The sequence below is a fragment of the Brachionichthys hirsutus genome, chromosome 3 (genome assembly GCF_040956055.1).
Source record: "Brachionichthys hirsutus isolate HB-005 chromosome 3, CSIRO-AGI_Bhir_v1, whole genome shotgun sequence".
NCBI classification, from domain to species: domain Eukaryota; kingdom Metazoa; phylum Chordata; class Actinopteri; order Lophiiformes; family Brachionichthyidae; genus Brachionichthys; species Brachionichthys hirsutus.
In genome coordinates this window covers 6,867,556-6,887,323 of record NC_090899.1, presented here as the reverse complement: position 1 = coordinate 6,887,323, position 19,768 = coordinate 6,867,556, and the positions used below count along the sequence as shown (strand labels likewise).

General features: G+C 40.5%; 2 protein-coding genes across 2 annotated transcripts; one reads left to right on the top strand and one right to left on the bottom strand.

The window, feature by feature from the left end:
- Positions 1-209: 209 nt before the first annotated feature.
- On the top strand, positions 210-8,887 carry LOC137910653 (potassium-transporting ATPase alpha chain 1). Its single transcript, XM_068755034.1, has 24 exons — positions 210-281; positions 819-923; positions 1,409-1,468; positions 1,698-1,901; positions 1,991-2,104; positions 2,244-2,378; positions 3,159-3,276; positions 3,356-3,624; positions 3,825-3,903; positions 4,070-4,189; positions 4,364-4,473; positions 4,680-4,814; positions 5,003-5,195; positions 5,309-5,484; positions 5,612-5,748; positions 5,884-6,034; positions 6,220-6,388; positions 6,738-6,892; positions 7,392-7,515; positions 7,640-7,785; positions 7,907-8,040; positions 8,338-8,439; positions 8,530-8,621; positions 8,733-8,887. The coding sequence occupies exons 1-24, from the start codon at positions 270-272 to the stop codon at positions 8,759-8,761; spliced, it is 3,069 nt and encodes a 1,022-aa protein (XP_068611135.1). The 5' UTR covers positions 210-269; the 3' UTR covers positions 8,762-8,887.
- A 1,023-nt stretch (positions 8,888-9,910) lies between these two features.
- Positions 9,911-18,182, bottom strand: slc45a4b (solute carrier family 45 member 4b). The gene is given in 13 exon segments (XM_068758192.1): positions 9,911-11,121; positions 11,245-11,313; positions 11,632-11,762; positions 11,867-11,947; positions 12,066-12,165; positions 12,245-12,364; positions 12,461-12,709; positions 12,842-12,985; positions 13,092-13,786; positions 13,965-14,144; positions 14,232-14,420; positions 17,373-17,633; positions 18,176-18,182. Coding segments are annotated over 13 exon segments (2,505 nt in total). The 3' UTR covers positions 9,911-10,842.
- Between the last annotated feature and the right edge of the window lie 1,586 nt (positions 18,183-19,768).

Below are 19,768 nucleotides of genomic sequence, written 5' to 3'. Positions count from 1 at the left end.
TTTAACGTAGGCACTCACATTAAAGTACATGTTTAAGCATGTTGTTTTGTGCGCATGTGCATCTAAAACGGGGAGTTGTCATGTATAAAAGGCTTTTCCAGATTATCTGTCCTGTTTCTGGCCATTGTGCTTGTGTGAACAAGGGCAAAACTGCATGTGTGTTGGAGACTGGTCGCTAACTGGCAGCCAAAATTTCAGGGACGAAGAAGGATCGGGTCATCTGGACTTCCATTGATTTAGGAGAGCAGTCTCCTATTACACCTGCAATCATGACTAAAAAGGTAGGCTTTTAGATAGATCCAGCCCAGGACAGATAAAGGAAACACCGGTACTCGAGCAATACATTTTTCGCTTCTTATAATAAAATGCTTTCATTTTTTTGAAGGGATTGATTATAATATAATCCCATCCCCCAAAGATTTAGATTCATTGATTTACTAAAATTTGACTGTGTATTCAAATACATTACCGGTAAATATTGAGAGGTCATTTTACCGAGTAAAAGTGACTCCTCTGTCCGAAAAGTATGAGTTCCAACAAGGATGCAATGAGTCCCATATTATTATTTACGGATTCCAACTTTTTTCCAAAGTATCACAATTATTATATCCATCTTATTTTGTTTGATTAATCAACTATAGCTAGAAAGCACATAAATAATCAATCGTCGGGGACGCAAGGATGCGGGCAAACGAGAACACTGTATGTTATACAAATCATGTTTTAATGTGAATGAGCTGATTGCGTGATCAAACACAGCACAGCACAGTCCACTTTGTACATGTATCCATATTTTTTCAACTGCTTTCTGCATTTAGGAATCGTACAATATGTTCGAGATGGATGGAGAAATGGACAAGAAGAAAAAGAAGAAGCTGAAGAAGAAAGAGAAATTGGAGGGCATGAAGAAAGAGATGGATATAGTAAGTAAAGATAGAGTATAGATAAATGACAGTTATGAAATGAATTGCAGGCCCTTAAATCCATGGTCCTACCTTTAAATTCACGCTGGAAAGAATCATGTTCTACTTGTTATTTATATGTATTACATTAGTAATGGGGCAGGAGTGTCAGAGAATGTAAATTAAGGTAATGAAAAGTTATGAACTTTTACCCTAATCTGAACTAACCAGCTGTGACTAAATAACTCATTGATCTGTCCCCCTGATATACTTGGCCTTTCAGGATTTTATGACTTCTACATCATAAGTTTGACATTGTTTTCACAAAAAACCTGATGTATTCAATCAGACACGTGCATCTGCCTTTTCAATGTGAATAATTCCAGATTTAGCAAAAACTATACACATTAAGGCCAAATGTGAAAATGTATTTACTTTTAAAATTTGTCACAAGGTTCCACAAAAACCTTATTTTCCAAAATGTTGCGATCTGCTTCCCCCTGCAGGATGATCATGAGATTACAATTGAAGAATTGGAGATGAGGTACAACAGCAGTGTTACTAAGGTAAGACACGTCTTTCATAACAATTTTCTCAGCATCAGGTCGATTCAGTGTCTTCTCTGTGTTTTTTTTCAGGACATTTCATTTATTTATTCTTCCCTTCAACCACACCCATCCCTTCATTTTCCCCTCTGCCCGGGTCCATCAGGGTCAAAAGCAAAAGAGGTTTCAAGCTTATTTTTTTGTCCAGACCATACTCACCTATCCCTGTCCCTCTGGTTTCCATCAACAGGGCTTGACCACCACCTTTGCCTGTGAGATTTTGGAGAGAGACGGTCCTAACGAACTGAAGCCTCCTAAAGGAACTCCGGAGTATGTGAAGTTTGCCAGGCAACTTGCTGGAGGTCTGCAGTGTCTGATGTGGGTCGCTGCTATCATCTGCTTCATCGCCTTTGGAATTGAAATAGGGAGCGGGAACCTCACCGGCTTTGACAATGTGATTTATACAAATTTCCATTTCGACTGTTTCTCCTGTACTTCGATGTCAAAATGTAGCGCTTCATGTTGGTCTTCTTTTCACACCAGCTGTACTTGGCCATCACTCTAATTGCTGTTGTGGTTGTAACTGGTTGCTTTGGTTACTACCAAGAGTTCAAGAGTACCAACATCATTGCTAGCTTCAAGAATCTGGTACCGCAGGTAAGTTGCACCCACTTACAGAAATGTAATATTAACAATTATTTATTTTTCATCGTTACCGTCACAGTTGCCTTTACTCATATGTTCATTTCCTTTCATCTTTTGTCTCAACTGTACTTTTTTTTTGTTTAAACCCCAGCAAGCCGTTGTGATCCGTAATGGCCAGAAAAATCAGATAAATGCCTCAGAATTGGTGGTGGGGGATTTGGTGGAGATCAAAGGTGGAGATCGAGTCCCTGCTGACATCCGAATCATCAGCAGTCAGGGCTGCAAGGTGCAACACACACACACACACACACACACACATACACATACACACACATGTTGTATATATGTGCATATAGACAAATACAAATGCTTACATGCATACATTAACTTACAAAACATGTCACTGTGCAATTAATAATAAAAACATATTATAAAATCTGTGTATTTCCCGAGCCTCAAAATCACTTATTGTTTACTAAAAGTTTAATTGTTAATATTATTCCAGCGGAAATTACTGCATAGTTGCAAAATAATTATTCGAGGAGGCAAACACTACTTGATAGCGGAAATGCAAAGAAAGTAGTTTTGGATGCATGTTATTGAAGGAACTGCCAATAAAACATCGAGCAAACTGCTGCTGTATTCTCTTCTAATATTTCTTGCTATTGAGTCATGACCCGGTTGTGTAAGGGAGAAGCTGCACGGGCAGGAGAAGATTAGATTTCTGTCTGCGATCAATCAGTTCAACATCTCTCTATTTTGCCTTTGTTATACCTTTTGAAATAATGCGGTCACCTCAGAAGAAAAGTTAAACTCGAGATAAAAAAAAGCCGGGCATGTCAACAGGTTTACTTGCTATCAAACATGCTGGTGGTTCATTATTGACCCAAAGACGATACTAGTCGATGATATCTTCCGCACTCTGCTCGCCCATTCGCCAGTTAGTCTTATGTTTTAGAATCTCTTCATTGAGGCAAAGTCCCATCCATTAACATAGTCTTTAGTTTCTACCCTGACTTATACTGGACGTGCAATGAGGCTGTTGTGGACATCCTTTGTGCGCCAGGTGGACAATTCCTCCTTGACAGGGGAATCTGAGCCGCAAAGCAAGACCCCAGAATGCACTCATGAGAATCCACTGGAGACCAGAAACATTGGATTCTTCTCCACAACCTGCTTGGAAGGTACAGTGAGTAGTAAATACCCTACGTATACCTGCTTCAGCTTGTACTTCATCATACCAACTTCTCCTCTTGTCTCCAGGTGTTGCTACAGGTATGATCATCAACACAGGCGATCGGACGATCATCGGTCGGATCGCCACCTTGGCCAGTGGCGTTGGCAACGAGAAGACACCCATTGCCATCGAAATTGAGCATTTCGTTGACATCATTGCTGGTCTTGCAATCTTCTTTGGATTTACCTTCTTCGTGGTTGCCATGTTCATCGGCTACGCCTTCTTGGAGGCCATGATCTTCTTCATGGCCATCGTGGTCGCTTATGTACCTGAGGGGTTACTTGCTACGGTTACTGTGAGTGTCTGCAACAGGTGTGAATGTGTCTAGCAGCGCTGTTTATGGCTTAGGATGCTTATTTTTGGACGACGGCACCATTGCAGATTGCGTTTAATAGGAACTAGTGTAATAAGTCAGTGGGTGATTTACCTCACCGTGCACATCTTCTGTAGGCTAGAGTTCTAACTCTGCTCTGTAACACCTGCCGCTGCCAACAGGTGTGTCTGTCTCTCACTGCCAAGCGACTTGCGAGGAAGAACTGTGTCGTGAAGAATCTGGAAGCTGTCGAGACTTTGGGTCGGTCTGATTTATACGACCTTGGTCGTTCATTTACTATTTAGCTTATTTAAGGACGTGTACAACATCCACGCTGCTGTCAGCCCAAGGACACACATTTGAAATGAAATAACATCGTAGAAAGACGTGGCCTCAATAATCTTTTGTTCATTCTGTGTGAGTTTAGGCTCCACATCAGTGATCTGTTCTGATAAGACTGGTACCCTGACCCAGAACAGGATGACTGTTGCTCACCTTTGGTTTGACAACCACATCCACGCTGCTGATACCACTGAAGATCAGTCAGGTAAAGACACAAATGATTGGTTTCCGCTTGCAATCTATCAATGCTATGTCAAATTAGTACTTATAATTTAGAATAAGATGAACTGTACATAAAAAAACCCCCACACAATATGTTTTATTTTAATGCTGAGTTGGCGATGTTTGTTTGATGTGTAGTATGTTGTGTGATTTCCAGGCCAGAGCTTTGACCAGTCATCAGAAACATGGCGTTCGCTGGGGAGGGTTGCTTCACTGTGTAACAGAGCAACATTCAGACCTGATCAGGAAGACATACCTATTCCTCGGGTACAACTTTATCTATTCATGTGGTAAACATCCATGCGGTGTCACACTTAGCAAACGGAATGTACTGCACTACTCATGATTTATAGTTCGATTTGATTCACTATGTTATTTAACTTTCAAGTAAATCAGTTTCTCTTATTTTCTAAAAGATGACAAGAAAATCTATTCTCCTTTCTACGTATTTGTATCTGATGTTGAACATGTAGCGGATTGTCGTGGGCGATGCATCGGAGACAGCTCTGGTGAAGTTCACCGAGCTCACGATAGGAAACATCATGGAGTATCGGAACCGCTTCAAGAAAGTGGTGGAGGTGCCTTTCAACTCCACGAACAAGTTCCAGGTGAGAGCAGCAAATCTGGCTGCTCCTTGGCTTTGCATGACCCCTGATCAATAACTACATTGTAAAGCAGAATAGTAGATAAAATGTGTATTTTTCTAAGACATTCCTGTGTCGATGCTGTTACACTGTGAAAGAAGAAGAGCCACAGAGCACAGATTAATGTCCAGGTCTGTTCGGCTCCTCTCCAGCTGTCCATCCATGAACTGGAGGATCCTCTGGACCTGCGGTACTTGTTGGTGATGAAAGGCGCTCCTGAGCGCATCTTAGAGCGCTGTTCCAGCATCCTGATAAAGGGCCAGGAGCTGCCCCTGGATGAGCAGTGGAGGGAAGCCTTTCAAACCGCCTATATGGACCTGGGTGGGCTGGGAGAGCGAGTACTAGGTTAGAGAGTAATAATGATTACCTTTTGAGACTTCATAATGTGGTTTGTTATATTTAAAAAAAAAATATTTTTTTGCCTACAAATTGATTTTTAATCTTCTGTTTCTTCCCAGGTTTCTGTCATATCTATCTGAATGAGAAAGAGTTTCCTCGCGGTTATCGATTTGACACAGAAGAGATGAATTTTACCACGTCAGGATTGTGCTTTGCTGGTCTCATCTCAATGATTGACCCCCCGAGAGCCACTGTGCCCGATGCAGTGATGAAATGTCGCACTGCTGGGATCAGAGTGGGTTGACTTTTCCCACACATATACAGATGAACAGCCTTCACTTCACAGAGTACATTCTGACTTGGACAGTCAGCTTGTTTGTTTCCCCTGTTTCACAGCTTTCTTTTGCGACTTGGAATTTCAGGTTATCATGGTGACTGGGGATCACCCGATCACAGCCAAGGCGATAGCAGCTAACGTCGGTATCATCTCAGAGGGCAGTGAGACAGTGGAAGATATTGCACAGAGGAAGCGCATACCTGTTGAGCAAGTCAACAAGAGGTGTGGCATTTCCTTTTTTATTGTTATTTGACTAACAGGTTCCATCAGGTCATAAAAGACAGCGTTCACCTCTGTTTCTTCACTGACTCTGCATAATTTGCACAAACACATAACCTTTCTTGCCACTGCGTGCAGGGATGCCCGTGCCTGTGTCATCAGTGGCGGCCAACTGAAAGAAATGAGTAGCGAAGACTTGGATGATGCCCTGCGAAACCATCCTGAGATGGTTTTTGCGAGGACGTCCCCTCAGCAGAAATTAATCATCGTGGAGAGTTGTCAGCGTCTGGTAAATACATGCAGAATTAACGTACAACCAACGTACCTGTGCCTTCTTTACTTTGAAGCGACTTGCTTAATTGACTTGCCTTATTTGAAAAACTCTATGAATCCTATAATAGATTACGAAACATACAAGAAACTGCAGGATAAGAGGATTTCTCTGCTTCTCGCGGATGTGAACCCCCTCCCCAGGGCTCTATCGTCGCAGTAACAGGCGACGGTGTGAACGACTCTCCTGCACTCAAGAAGGCGGACATTGGCGTGGCCATGGGGATCTCTGGATCGGACGCTGCCAAGAATGCTGCGGACATGATCCTGCTGGATGACAACTTTGCTTCTATCGTCACTGGAGTGGAACAGGGTGAGAGATCGTATATTATTTTCCACATAAAGGATATCCTGCTGTTGACATGTTGACTCACAGATGCTGCTGAGACCAGTCAGAATGCATGCAGTGCAGCCTGTGTAAATGGATCTTAATCCAGATATAGATGGATAAATAAAAAGATGGTCAGTTAGCGCCAGCTGCTACTACATAAAAAATATTTCTGTAAAATATATATACTATATATATAAAATTAAGAACAACACATGGCATCATGGGTTGTGCTGTAGCCTCACAGCAAGATGGTACCGGGTCATCTCATCTACAAGAAGATGGGTGGATGGATATAAAAATAAATAAATAATGTGTTTGTGTGTGTGTGTAGGCCGTCTTATCTTTGACAATCTGAAGAAGTCTATTGCCTACACATTAACCAAGAACATTCCTGAGCTGACACCGTACCTGATCTACATCACCGTCAGTGTGCCTCTTCCTCTGGGCTGCATCACCATCCTCTTCATTGAGCTGGCCACTGATATTGTGAGTGACGGAAGTGATGATTAGATTGTGTCTAATGTTATTCTTGCTGGCACGATGGCGTAGTGGGTAGCGCTGTTGCCTCACAGCGAGAAGAATCCTGGTTCGAGTCCTTTCTGTGCGGAGTTTGTATGTTATCTGCATGTCGGCGTGGGTTCTCACCGGGTCCTCCGGTTTCCTCCCACCCCCTAAAACAAGCGGCTTTGGTAACTTGATCACTCCAAATCGCCCATGAGTGTGAGTGTGAGTGGTTGCTTGTCTACGTGTTGCTCCGCGATAAGCTGGCATCTTATCCGGGGTTTGCCCCGCCTCTCGGATTTAAATGAGATGATTGAGGTTGTCTCATCTACAAGAAAATGGATGGATGGATTTTTCTTGCTCTCTGCCATTATGAATACTTAAAGTAGTACGCACAAGTGGTATCCTCTGAAGTGCTAATTTTGGGGACATTAATTGTAAATTTGCTTCATGTTGTACAAAAACTTGTTGTGTATTCCTCTAGTTCCCCTCTGTGTCTCTGGCTTATGAGAAAGCAGAGAGTGACATCATGCATTTGAAGCCCAGAAACCCACGTCGTCACCGTCTGGTGAACGAATCTCTGGCTGTGTACTCGTACTTCCAGATAGGTGTGTGTCAATCAATCAATCTGAAGACCCACTCAAACGTTACCTACATTAATCTCCATGTACTCTTGTGCTTTAAAGTTCAATTTTGAAAAACATTCATGAATATTTTTTTATTTTATTTTAGGAGCAATTCAGTCTTTTGCCGGATTCACAGATTATTTCACAGCCATGGCCCAGGAGGGCTGGTTTCCACTCTTGTGTGTTGGCCTGCGTTCGCAGTGGGAGAATGTTTATCTTCAGGACTTACAGGACAGCTATGGACAGGAATGGGTTGGTATAGATCCAGAACATTTATTTCTTTGAGACTGGACACAAAAATGTCTCAATATGATCTCCTGGGTGTCGGCTGTATTTCCACCCAAACAACTCAACTTCTCCCTTGTCATTATAGACCTTCAGTCAGAGGTTGTATCAGGAGTACACGTGCTACACTGTATTTTTTGTCAGTATAGAGATCTGCCAGATCTCAGATGTGCTGATCAGGAAGACCCGAAGAATCTCCATCTTCCAGCAAGGCTTTTTTAGGTAAATAAAGCTGCATCATTAGTTTCTGTATAGCTTTTAAATAGCTAATAAATATCTATAATTAAGAGGTTGCAATTTGTTTAAATAATTTTACTGCAAATGCTTCAAATACCTTATTTTGATAATAATTGAAAATTTATGTCATTACAAAACTGTAATTATCTTCTGAAATTAAAAGGCTACACATTTTCCCTTTTTATATATCAATCCTTTTCACATGAAAACTATTATACCTGAGATAAACTGCTGTGAGAAGATTCCACTTGTTAATTATTTGCGCATTTTATTTGTGTGCAGAAACCGTGTCCTGGTTTCTGCCATAGTCTTCCAGCTCCTTCTGGGTAATCTGCTTTGTTATTGCCCTGGAATGCCCAATATCTTCAATTTTATGCCCATCAGGTAAAGTATCACCTCAAATCCAATCTTAAAATTAAGATAGAAGACATAAAGTACTTTTTCCAATACAGTTATTGTTTATTTTCACTCCAGGGTCCAGTGGTGGTTTGTTCCTGTTCCATATGGTATTTTAATCTTCGTCTATGATGAGATCAGGAAGTTAGGAGTGAGAAGAAATCCTGGAAGTGCGTTCCTTTTTTTCATTCCTTTTAAACATTTCACATCACTGCTTCATTCATCTTTGACATCTCAGAATCTATTCCGCATTCATTGATGTGTGTTTTGTAATCTCTCAGGCTGGTGGGATCAAGAGTTATACTACTGAGACCCGAGAAGCTCTCAGAACCAGCACGAAAGCATCGCTGACAGAATGCAAACCTCGAACAAAAACCAGGAAGTGCAGTCATTCATTCATCAATATTACTGTGTGATCTATGTTTTCATAGGCTAAACTGTCTTTTAATGCCAAGAGTCTCTTTAGAGCATAAATAAGAGATAAAAAGTTATCAATTTCTGAAATTCATCATTTAATTCCCATACATTAGCTGTGTTTCAGCTTGTTGATGGTGGCTGCATAATATTTGTATTAATTTAAGAGCGATAATGACCTCCAATCGTTAACTAAATCAGAAACCTCTTCATAATCTAAATTGTTTCCTGTGTGTGTTTTAATGATTTATCTTCACTCAGAGGTAGTATATCTTCTCGTTGAATGGTTTAGGTACAAATAAAGATTTCAAAGAGCTTGATTTCATTTTGTTTATCTAACACTAAGTGAACTCTTGACAAAGTAATCTGTAAACATACATAACCTGAGCAGTAACATGGAGATGTCTCGTCATAGAATTTCATTCGTTGCAGAAAAAACACTCTTAGATTACAGGATGTGACACACATTAAACATCAAACATGTCATAGAAAGAGGACCATTGTATTTCAAACAGACATCTAGAATGAACATCTTTGACATTTGTAATCACATCACAATCATTCAATAAAGTTGGATGTGCTATTATGAAGTATGTGCCAGATGCTAGACTGACTTGTCAGCTTGATGCACCTTTTTCTATCTGTAGTAAATCTGGTGGATGGATTTAACGTTTAGATGGAGTGAAACAAAAGGCTGCATTCATCAGGAAATGACAAAAAAATAATGAACCTTATTTTCAGGAGAGCACACTGACCCACACAAAAGAAAGAAAACCAAATACTTGAATGTTCCATTTAGTATAGATGCATAAGGTCTAACCATGAATGGCATCCATTCTGATGTTACATCCTGAATAGATTACGGTTTTAAAGCAGACCTTTTTCTTTGCTACAAAAAAATATTGGCATCTACTTTTTTTTGACAATACAAAGTAAGAAAGAGAATAAATTAATTGTTGAATTCTCAGAATCATCTGAATCCAGACTACAGGAAGGGAATCATTTTAATTTATTGATGGTTTCACAAAATGAACCTTTTCCCCACAGAAGAAGAAGAAGCTTTATTTGTCATTATACAACAAGATCAGACAGGAGTTAGTCCTGATCCGCTGCCACAGTGGGATAACATAAGTTAATGTTCCCAAGATAGATGATGGTGGGGGAAACTGGAGTACCAGGGCTATCAGACACAGAGAGAGCACGCAACTCTATACAGAAAAGGCCACGCTGAGTGCATGACCTAAAATTACAACTAGCCAGCCAGGAGTTGAACCTAGAATCTCCTGATCCGTAGTCAGACGCGTTATCCATTGCGCCACTGGCCCATACGTCAGTGCCGAAGAAATCCATGTGATAACAGAGTTTTTCATGACTTCAGGAGCAGATGCTGAGAATGCCTTCATTTTGTCCCACCAATCCTCCGTATGCTCATGAGGATACTTATCATGATCTGACAGCGACTGTCTCGTGGCTTCAGCATCATGTGTGCAGCAAATGCACAGCTAGCAGTAAATTAAACCAAGAGACTGAAGCTGAAATGAAAAGCTCATGAACACAAAACACCTACAGAATTAAAATGAAAAAAATAAATATCAGCAGTACAGTGGAAGGCATCAATTGTTGTCTGGAAACCTTCTGGTAATAAACAAAAAACATTTTACAACATTCAGGTATTCTGTTAAGCGACCAGAAGAAATATTATATGTCAACCACAAACACTGCAGAGGTAAGTTTTAACGATTTAATTGCCCATTCAGCCGAGCAGCTTCTGTGAACTATGTCACGCAGTGCATCATTTTGCAGCATCAGTTTGACAGCAATATTCAGAAACGAAAAACAAAGTGCCTTTGTATTATATTTATGCATCAGCAAAAAGGACAACATTTTCTAGTAGTAGTTAATATCAAGTCTGAACAATTACAATCATTGGCTACTCCTGTTTCAATGCCTTTACATGTTAGTGTTTAGGCAGCAGAGTCAGGCCATCAAGTTGTTTCCATCTGTGAGGTTCAGCAGGGTCAACGTTTGGTCACTGGCCGTTTCTTCATTTTCGTGTGAATCTCCAGGTGAACTCACCAGAAGCTGTTCTTGCTCTGAGGAGCTGGAATCCATGTCAGGATAAATAACAAGAAAGCAGGCGGCAAGGAAGCCAAGGAAGGAGCCACCAGAGGCCACCACAGGAATGACACGCACTGTGCCGACTGCTTCCACCACAGCCCCGAGAGCCGAGGCAACTAAAATCTGGCTGATATAGACCTGGAAATTAAAAGTGTGTAAAAGTTTGCTGATGGATGGATGCCACTCAAAAAAATGAATACATTGAGAACTTATGTGGGATTTAAGTTCCAGTCTGAAAAGTGAAAGGACATGAATGCTCACCTGGCAGGACAAGATAGCGCAGTCAATACCAAAACCTCTTCTAGTGTGTTCTGGACTGTGGTGGACATACTGAGGAAATGAGCAGCAGAGGGACGATTGTCACTCTATGCAACACCAGAAGTGTCCATGTTGATGTGTTTGTGTGGAATGCTGCGATAGCGACGGCTACATTATTGCATCCTCCGGTATTTGAATTGCAATTGCTAGTGTGCATACACTTAAAAAGTGCCTCGATAAAACATTTCAATTCAATAACAATTAATTCATACTATTACTAAAAAAAACGTTGATGCTTTTTGTTTGTTTTTGTATGAAGTGGATGCAAGTAGTGGATCATGCACTTCAAGATCGTGCATGCACGGTAGTACCGACTTCTTGTGTACATACCTCTTTGATTTCATGGTACTGTCCAAGTAATGCATAGGGGCAGTAGGAGATACTCATAGAGATGATGCCCATCCCACTGATCATGATTACGGCAACATAAACATTAGGGAAGATGGCAATGAAAGCGGTTCCTAAGGTTAGAGGGATACATATCATTTCAAATATGCAATGGCTCTCAAATCCTCTTTGCTTCATTCTAGTATTGTCAGATTTCTCTCTCGTTTTATTGGCTGACCTATTGAGAATCCCAGAGTTCCAACAATGTAGACAACCTTAATGCTCAGATCAAAGTTATCCAGGTACTTCTGTAGGATTGCTGAGTGAAGACCAAGAAAAAGAAAGACAGAGGCTTCAATCATTGGAGAGGGCATGACAAGCAAGTTAGAAAAACATTTCATTAGATTTTTGAGACAGAAACAGTGTTTGTGCTTTACCAGAGCAGACAGCAGCAGTAGCAGCATATACCACCAATCCCCAGCAGCCCATCTGCACTCCTCTTTTATAGTTATGAAACTCTGTGGAATTTGCTGGGGACTGAAAACAGATGGACAACAATAAGTGAACATTGATACCTTGAGGGTGTGTGTTTCTGTGAAATAACATGGGTGTGTACCATAGGGTCACCATGATAAATGACTTGTCCCATGAAATCTGTGTAAAACACAGCCTGGGCTATAATGGAGAACCAAGTGATGAGGTGACACAGACACAATCTCAACAACTGCCTCGGCATCTATTGGGAGCAAAAAAAGAAAATATGAGTCCATGGCAAAGGCCTTTTAAAGTGTCGTGGCAAATTTATGTTAAGGACATTTTTAATTTACTTCACCCTCAACATGGATAACCAGAGCAGTCGAACAGTTGTCCGGGTGCCTGTCCCTCCGTCAGAGTCGGAGCCATCCGATGACAGACTGCTGGCTGACAGTAGCAACTCCCGTCTGTCTGAAAGTCGCTGGAGGTCGCTCAAATCATTCAGACTACGAGAAGTGGTGATTGGCTGAGTGCTCCAAAGTGCCGCCCGCCGAAGTCGATGACGTTGTGATCCAACTCGTCCATAGTAAGAAAAAGTAAAGGAGGGCTGGAGTGGAAAAAAATGTATCAGCTTTTAAGAATGTGACAACAATCTAAATGATGTCAACTATTAGTAATAGTACTAAGTATAAGTAACCATAAAAAAAAACCCCTCAGAAAATGGCATATGTAGCTGTACCTGTCTATAAAAGGAGGGTGCACGTGATCGAGATGAAGCGGAGGTGTTGGAGATGCGGTTTGTTAGTCTGGTGGAGGCGTGGCTTTTCCTTTCATTGGCGCAAGCGGAAGAGGACAGGTCAGCAGTGACACCAGCAGACTTGACCTGGTGACACAGGAGATACATTTACCAATAATCACTTCTCAAAAAATGTATTGACACTGACAAATTCAGTGGCTTTCAGTCTGTTATAGAAATGTACAACATGTACCACTATAGCAGCTGATTTCTCTTTGGGTTCAAGGTGTGAGTTCTCGAAGACAGAAGTGATCTGTAGGAGAGGAGAGCTTTTTATTGGACCCTGAAGCCCAGAAGCTGCAGAATTTGCAGACTCTAAGACCGTCATCTCTTCATTAAAAATGGGCTCTCCACCAGGAGGCGACGAGGAGCCAACACTGGGGTCTGACGGCTTAAAAACATCCAGATCACCCTGCATCTCTTGCAGAAAATGATGCTCCACAGGGAGAAAAAGCTGCAGGCCCAGGTCCAGATCAGGATCCAACTTGATTGTAGTATCTGGCAAAGCCAAGATTGAATCACTTTTACTCCGCATTCGTTCCACATCAAGAAAGTATTTTTCCATGTCCACATAATCAGGTCCATTGGCTCCTTGTGCCAGGGGGTCAAAGGCATCCTCCTCTGTGATCACATCTAGTAGAGGTAGCCTGTCTCCACTGGGTCTAAGGGACGAGTGGCTGATCAAGTCCTCGCTTCCTACTCCTTTAACCTTGTTGGATGGAATGAAAGGTTGCTCGGGGATACTGAGCATATGCAGTGTGACAGAGAAAATGAAGAAGATGCCTGCAAACATGAAGAGGATCTGTTCCTGAGATTTAAATGCTTGTCCCAGAGCTGTGCCGGTCCAGTCTAGTCCACCCAGCATGTAACCCACTGCTCCACCCAGACCTGAAGAATTAAACACATAGTTGAAGTAACAACTGGCAGCTTCTATAACCATACTGTCCATACATATACAGTACATAACATTTCTGTACTTATTAATTACATATAACAGTAATAATAACTATTGAATAGCTGATAAGTCTATGTGGACAATCTGTGTGTGTTCATACACATATCTTACCAGCAGAGAATGCGTGAATATTCAGGGCCATATCTTGCTCTTCTGTGTCAGCAACATCAAGAAGGTAAGCTCTGATTGGTCCCTCAGAAGCATCAGCACTAAAGTCCATCACCACGACACCTACTACAGTGAGGACGATGCCTACTGTCTGGCTGCCGGGTTTATCTCCAACAGAAAGGCCTGACCAGATAAACAGATAACTAAATAAAAAAAAAAATACTTATCTTAACTTTTAAGTGGTCATATTAACCAAAACCTTCTTCTCACCTATTAATGATCCATTTAAAAACAGTGCCACTCCCAGCAGCACACCGACACACAGCCCCAGAATGAATGGTCTTCTCCGGCCCCATTTCAGACTGCATCGGTCACTGGCTGTGCCGATCAAAGGTGTGAAGAGGAGACCAAGGATAGGACTGAGGAACCAGGTCAAACTGTAATATTGCTCAGGTAGACCTAGAAAACACATCGGTGGTTGCTTGGTTTGAATACATTAAAGCAGATTAGAGCCGCTAAAAGGCTGCAGAGTCCAGACAAAGTGCAATATTACGGAACCATTTTCTATTTTGTGGAAACACATTATAAACAGAATGCTTTACCTTACAAGTCTGTCATAAAATCTGACTGCAGTGGCCACTAAGCAACAAAACATCCTGATGGCAAAATACTGAGTGTAAGGAATTCTGTCCTGCATTGAGTCTTGTCAGGGATTCTTGAACAAATAGTGCTGAATGAAATAAAAAACACTGAAAGGTATTCAATGAACAAGCAATAAAAACAATTTGCTGATAGTGTTTAAAATGCTTAAGAACAGCAAATGCAAATAACAGAACAATATCCAAAAGTGTTAGATGCTGAAGAATTACTTCACTGTGTGTGTGTGTGTGTATATGTTGCTGCTGCATTGCACCTTTAAAACGCTTGATTGTGTAAATTACCAGCCACTGCTAACAGAGGAAGTGTTTTTCTGATTGCCAGAACATTTAACACTAATGCTAATCTTTGGTTCTTCTGTATGATGTGAGATCTCATCTCATTTCTTGTTATTATAATCCGGTGTCCAACTAGCGTTAATTGAAGATCCCCATCCCACATGTAGCGAGGCATACATAAAACTCCAGTGAAAAGGGTTTTCACTTCACAAGTTCAAGTGCTTCATGTTCACACTTGTGTTTGCCGACTGTGGATCAAGATTAATTTCTGGGCGTGTTTCCTGAATAAATAGATTTTCATTGGGTACAATTCAAATGTATTATTTGAGAGTCTGCACATCCAACTGTAGGAATCAAAAGAAAAACACCTTACGGCCTTAAGCTCCTGCCTGAACTACTGATATGAGGATAATTTATGGTCTTTGAAATGAATTATGACTTTGTAACATCTAACATACTCGTTTCCTTGGCTCTGATTTGTTTTTGCCATCTTAGTACGAACAATATCATTGACTTAACCTAGCATTCCTTTGTTGGTCATGTATGAACATGCCACCCACCCACACACACACACACACACACACACACACACACACACACACACACACACACGAGTGACAAGACCGTTCAGATACCGAAGGAACCTGTTACGACAGAAGACGGAAGGAAGTATGCAACATTCAGCCAGGAAAGTGATGAAATCACCGACAACTGATTCTGTTTACAACTACTTCTGCTGGATGAACAAAATCCTGATTTTCAGCTCCAAATGAAGAAGGGGACTTTTAGCTTCAATCTAAAACGCTAGCATACATTCTTCTGGCTGTGACAGCTGGCTATTTCTCACGGGAATACGTTCCCCAATCAGCCTTTCCCTGCTCATGCCTTCTTCTCCCTAAAGTCAACAAAGCAGGATAACCTTGGTGCATTTGGGAGAATGTTACTTTGAAAAAAATATGTTGTTTTCCATCTGTCTTTCCCATCACTCTGTCTTTTAGGACAGTAGATTTTAAAGTCCTTCTTCTTTATTTATTTCTCTAGTAGTGTAACCCTAACCATGAAGTAATTTGTCTTCAAGAGGAATTTATTTTGTCATTTAGTTCCCATTTTGACATCACTACAATTTATGGAGAGAGGGAGACATTGGAGTGGTAAACAAAACTCCATCAGTAAACACATGACTTCACAGCAGAACTCTTCAACATGAAGTTCGCTCACTCCACTAAAAGTATATTTTATATATTTTGTATATATTTTATAGACATGCCTACAGGAAAGGTAATTTTATCCAAGCACACAGAGTTAATGTCTAAACTTCCCAAACTAGTAGTGCATGTAGGATTAACATATTAATGTGCTGAGGTTTTGCCACAAAAGGCTTGAATCCTGAATTTAAAGAACACATATTATACTCTTTTCCCACAAGGTATCGCAGTTCCCAGACACTTAGATGAAGTATCTGTAAAGGTTTTTGTCAAAATAGCAAAACAGATGCTGCAGGACAGCGTTCCTCCTTTCTGTCTCAAACAGCTTTGTCAGGAAAGCCTCTGAAAACAAAATTGAAACTAAGTTCATTGCGTGCACGCGTATTTCAGTAGGCGATTACAGAACTACGCAAACACTATGCAGGATTCAATTGATGGTTTATTTTGCTGTTCTTGCGTTGGTAGTGACCCAAAAACACCATAATAGTCATGTAGAAACATGGGAAAAGTGAGTTTTTCCATAATATGTCTCCTTTAAGGAGCAAGAATCAAACAATCAGCACATGGATAAAACCCTTTTTTTCACCAATGTATGTGCCTCTTTCCTTTTAACAGAATTAATATAGTAAAGTACTTCAAACCAACTGTCCTATGCTTAAATGTTATCACAATATAGTCCATCTAATTTCCAACAACCTTTTCACTCCAGGCCTGGGGTTATAAAATGATGAAAAAAAAAAGAAAATCTCACCAGGAAACAGCAGAATTAGTCAAACAAAATAAAAATTTAATGCATGGTATTTTTCACAGCAATTACTGACATAATAACCAGGGTTGACCAATTAAATGGCTCAGTTTATTACAGTAATTATAGTAGTAACTACTATTGCAGCCTCATGGTAGTGCCAGTAGTAACAGCAGAAAAATGGTTTCACAAATATTGAGAATGGGATGCTGAAATCTTTTAGACATGACCTTTCTTATAATATTGTGAACCCGGAGGGAAACCAAGGGACTGAAATGTGCTGTGTTAGACATTCTTGTCATACCTAACCAGGGCAACATGCAGGCCTTTGTTTAATTTCTGCTATGGTGGCAAACCTGACGTCGAAAAACATAACCCCCGGGAGGTTGCTGCTAAGAACAGGCTAAACACAGAGTACAGTCAGAGAAATGCTGACAGCAATATTGTGGCATCTTGGTTTAACAGAGAAAAGCAGGAGCATGTGTCTGGTACAACTATGCTGTATGACTGTATTCCATCTCCTTACCTATCTGCAGTAGCGCTGGCGTCACCAGGGCGGTCTCCATTGCGTAGCAGAACTCCCGTCCAAACATGATGGCTCCATGCATTACCCAGCGATGCAGAGGGATCTGCACGCCTCTGTCCTCCTCCTCCTCCACTTCCTTCTCACAATCACTTTCCTCTGCTACTTCCTTGGATTTACTCATTACCGCAAGACCAGAGGTCTCCTTATCTTCTCCTTCTCCTCCCATTACACTCTTATTTGCTTTTCAGAGGAAAATGGTCTCTATTAATATCTATGACTTAATGCTATAATCTCTACTATAAAATAGAACTGTATTTCTCTATATAAAAAGATTTGAACATCCGTGGATATCATCTGGGCCACTCACTGTATAAGAAAAGGAAATATCCAGAAAGATTAGTCAGTAAGTATCTCTGCTACTGAAGGAGTCAAGCCAAAGAAATGCAAATAAGTGAAGACAAGCCAGGAATCATCATCATAATGCTACTAACATGTCCAAAAAGAAGCGTTGTAAGAAATAATCTCATGTGACAACCAACAGGTAGTATTCCTCGGCTTGACGAGCTCAAATTCGCTCATTCAGGAACAGCGGAAAGGTTCAGCGCAGAGCTCAGGGGGGAGGAGCAGGGAGGAGGAGATGCGGTGGGGGAAAACGGGTTATGCTGCAGCTACCTTTGTGGAATGCTGGAAAATGGGATAGAATGGCTCTGAAAAGATGCTTGCTGTAGCTGGCCAATGTATGTTGGACATGATTTGCATGCAGCACCCTTGGTCAGGGTCAAGGTTTGTGGAAAATCTTTAACCGTCCATCTGAGTGACAAAGCAAACCGTAAAAAAACAGACAGGAGTTACACAGTTACTTATTTAATACTATACAATAATCTAGATGGTATTGCTACAACGAGAACAATATGCAACATGTCCTGACAGATAATGCACAGATTTTATTATTCTTTTTTATGTATGTATGTATGTATATATATATACACACATGATAAGACTGAATACAGGAACAAAAGATAAAGGATTTTTACAACATAAATTAACTGAGATTGTAAACTGCAGTAATTTTAATTCACGAATCTTGTAGAGAAAGTTGAACTCTGTAACATCACCTGTTGCCAGCAGAGTTAATCCTTAAACCCAGTTGGTTTAAAGCTGCTAGAGGCATGAAGAAATTCAGGTTAGGAAATCAACCCATCATAAAACACCAAGGCGGTTGCACAATGGCGTAAGAGTGAGGATTTATCTTTGAATCATTATCACTTGTGTTCGACAGCCACCTTACATTCGTCTTACTGTAGTAATTTAACGTTTTAACAACTTAATCAAAGCTTCAAATCTCTATCCACAAGGAGTTCTGTGCACATTTATGTGGTGATAACACCCTAATTGACTGTTTCCACAGTAACAAAGCGGGGCGTGGCTATCAGAGGAGACGTATGAGTCATCGAACAACTCTCTCACAGAGGACAGGGAATAACAGTATCCTAATAATAACTTATTTTATAGTGATATTTACCATCCTAACGATGGTAAATTACTAAAGATCATCTTAGAACTAAAGGTGAAATTGAGGAAAAAAAGGTCTCAATAATTATGAAATTATTATTAATCAAATTGAGGCAAGGATTTAAGTTTTTGGTAAGTTTTCCAATCTCCATTCATCAATCTGGTAAAACTTAAGTACCAAAATATAAAAGCTATAATTTTCATTCATTCAGTGGAGCGTATCCCATTGACTTGAGTCAAATTAGTTAAAAGTGCCAGGCCAGTGCATGAAGTAAATACTCACTACACATACTAATGTCTCCTTTATACATTTAACATGCAATGAGAGGTTGTATTCACTCAAATACAGACCAAAATGATAATATCCTTACAAAACGGGACGTTCTTTCAAATGCTTTATTAATTAAACAATAGTATTACAGCCAAAACATGCACATTGAACCTGCTTTCAGTCTTTCATGTCGTTCCTCTGTAACTGAAAACGTTTTCTTCTTGCTGCAGAGGCCCTCAAAAGGCAGTTTCCCTCTGCTGTAGAAACTTGGCTATTGCAAAAACAAAGGTCACAGCTGTGGCTATCATGGTTCTTTTCCCTGTGGGAATGATGCTACACTAGAATATAATTAATTAAAGGATTACATGCATCTTAAAAAGCATATAGATAGTTCTGCACTTGTTTAGCCTATGTCAGTTCTAGTTTCAGAAATGGAAACTGGAAAGGTAATTTTTATTTCAGTTTCCAAATATAACTGGACTTAAGTAAGTATATTTTAGAATGACATACTGTATATTATTTTGATCAAGGTCATTTCATTACACAAATATATAAGACTGGAGTTATGTAGATTGGGTTACATCACAATTTTAATAACGAGTCTTGGCATTCT

Bases quoted from the DNA above. Each gene is read 5' to 3' on its own strand.
- LOC137910653 (XM_068755034.1), top strand. The intron at 7,786-7,906 runs GTTGGTATAGAT...TTGTCATTATAG, and splicing joins ACAGCTATGGACAGGAATGG to ACCTTCAGTCAGAGGTTGTA. The intron at 8,622-8,732 runs GTGCGTTCCTTT...GTAATCTCTCAG, and splicing joins AGTGAGAAGAAATCCTGGAA to GCTGGTGGGATCAAGAGTTA.